General features: G+C 37.4%; 1 protein-coding gene across 7 annotated transcripts in view; it reads right to left on the bottom strand.

Moving 5' to 3' along the window:
* Nucleotides 1-1,200: 1,200 nt before the first annotated feature.
* The window catches only part of entpd6 (ectonucleoside triphosphate diphosphohydrolase 6), a 16,089-nt gene continuing 14,737 nt past the window's right edge, over nt 1,201-2,552 (bottom strand). For all 7 annotated transcript variants that reach the window (XM_051395716.1, XM_051395722.1, XM_051395715.1 and 4 more), the window contains 2 exons: nt 2,172-2,284; nt 1,201-2,000 (listed from right to left, as the gene is read on the bottom strand). In XM_051395716.1, the coding sequence (XP_051251676.1) occupies nt 1,917-2,000; nt 2,172-2,284 (197 nt within the window). In that variant the 3' untranslated portion in view covers nt 1,201-1,916. The remainder of the gene's footprint in view (nt 2,001-2,171; nt 2,285-2,552) is intronic.

Here is a 2,552-nt window from a genome sequence, read left to right as displayed (position 1 = left end):
TGCTCCTCTGCCTGTAGATGGCGCTGTGCAGTGGATGCAGTGGATTGTCTCTGCCTGTAGATGGCGCTGTGCAGTGGATGCAGTGGATTGTCTCTGCCTGTAGATGGTGCTGTGCAGTGGATGCAGTGGATTGTCTCTGCCTGTAGATGGCGCTGTGCAGTGGATGCAGTGGATTGTCTCTGCCTGTAGATGGCGCTGTGCAGTGGATGCAGTGGATTGTCCATGATTGACAGGAGCCTGTTCAGCGCAGTTTGTCCAGACAGGAGGCGTCCTTCTTCTTAATGCTGCCTCCCCAGAACACTACTGCATAGAAGAGGGCGCTCGCCACAACAGTCTGATAGAACATCTGCAGCAGTTCTTTGCAGATGTTGAAGGACGCCAGCCTTCTGAGGAACTATAACCGGCTCTGACCTCTTCTGCACAGGGCGTCTGTGTTGGCAGTCCAGTCCATCATCATCCAGGTGTACTCCCAGGTATTTGTATGTCTGTACCAATATAATACTGTAAATAAATAATATTAATACTGTAAATAAATAAATATTAATACTGTAAATAAATATTAATACTGTAAATAAATAATATTAATACTGTAAATAAATAAATATTAATACTGTAAATAAATAAATATTAATACTGTAAATAAATATTAATACTGTAAATAAATAATATTAATACTCTAAATAAATAAATATTAATACTGTAAATAAATAAATAATGATACTGTAAATAAATAATATTAATACTCTAAATAAATAAATATTAATACTGTAAATAAATAAATAATGATACTGTAAATAAATAATATTAATACTGTAAATAAATAAATAATGATACTGTAAATAAATAATATTAATACTGTAAATAAATAAATATTAATACTGTAAATAAATAATGATACTGTAAATAAATAATATTAATACTGTAAATAAATAAATAATGATACTGTAAATGAATAAATAAATATTAATACTGTAAATAAATAAATAATGATACTGTAAATGAATAAATAAATATTAATACTGTAAATAAATAAATAATGATACTGTAAATGAATAAATTAATATTAATACTGTAAATAAATAAATATAATACTGTAAATAATATTAATACTGTAAATAAATAAATAAATAAAAATGCTGTAAATAATATTAATACTGTAAATAAATATTAATACTGTAAATAAATAAGTGATGTCAGACGTTGAAGCAGCTACAATCTTTATTGAAGACAAACATTCAGTTTTATTGCAGCGAGTAAAAACAGGAAGTCCTTCAGTAACAATCGGTGCTGTCGATACAAACGAGGTCGGAGCCGATAGTTCCTGCTTCCACTGGAACCCTCAAACACACCACGGCAATCACCATGGCAACGTTGTGAAACTCTGATTAGCACCCAGCAGCTAACGTTAGCTTGCTCATAGCTAACAACGCTAGCGACGCAGCAGCTAACGCCAGTACGAGAAAAATAAAGTTTTATAAACATTAAAATAGAATATAGAGGATAACACGAGCTCGACGCTTCAACAACAACATCTGAGAAAAATATTATTTTTGGCACAAACATCAACATCAATACAAATAATCAATAATCAATAATCAATAGAAAACCCAGCTGTTATATAACAAAGTGTAGAAGAAGATATTAAATATAAACTGTTGATGAGGTCACTGTTCAGGAGGAGCGTCTGATTGGACGGTCAGACGTGATGTCACACAGGTGTGTGAGGAGGCTGAAAGTAATCTGATTACTGTCAGTACATTAGATTACTCTGAGCAGCCAATAGGAGGCAGCGTTCACCAGCAGCTCGCAGCCTCCTCACAGAACCGGGGTCTGGGTTTGGGTCCTGGATGAGGTCTTCACGGGTCTGGAGGTCCAGGACGAGCAGGAAGTCAGTGAAGGTTTTCAGAATAAAAGCTTCAGTGTCTCTTCAGGGACTGGATGTGATGGAACGTGGCCCCGAGAGCCCAGCTGGTCTCCACCTGGTGGATGGTCCTCGCCAGCTGCAACACAAAGAGGACCGTCAGATCCACATCACACACACACTCGACTCAGACCCGGGTCCAGGTTCTGGTCCAGACCCGGGTCCAGGCTCTGGTCCAGACACGGGTCCAGGTTCTGGTCCAGACCCGGGTTCAGGTTCTGGTCCAGACCCGGGTTCTGGTGTTCCTCACCTTGAAGTGTTTGTGGGGGGGGAACCCGAGCTCCTGCAGCAGGACTGAGATGTAGACCAGGTCCAGACAGAGGAACGGACTCTGTAGAGGACTGACGGACAGACCGCTGCACACTGCAACAGCACATTATTAATTATTGATTACTGATTATTGATTACATCAGATATTGGAATCAACCACTGCTTCTGAGCCTTAAAGCCCCTGATTGATTGATTGATTGATTGATTGATTGATTGTATAAAGGAACAGCTGATCGGATCTACAGCTGCAGTATTAATACTGATACAGAACAGATCAATAGATCAATAATAATGAAACTATTAATTAATTAATATTAATAATAATATAAAACAAACAGCTAACAGAGATCAGTATGTTACA

The sequence above is a fragment of the Dicentrarchus labrax genome, unplaced genomic scaffold (assembly GCF_905237075.1).
Source record: "Dicentrarchus labrax unplaced genomic scaffold, dlabrax2021, whole genome shotgun sequence".
In the NCBI taxonomy this organism is placed as follows: domain Eukaryota; kingdom Metazoa; phylum Chordata; class Actinopteri; family Moronidae; genus Dicentrarchus; species Dicentrarchus labrax.
Note: the sequence above shows the minus strand (reverse complement) of the source record. Positions and strands in the feature narration are given on the sequence as shown.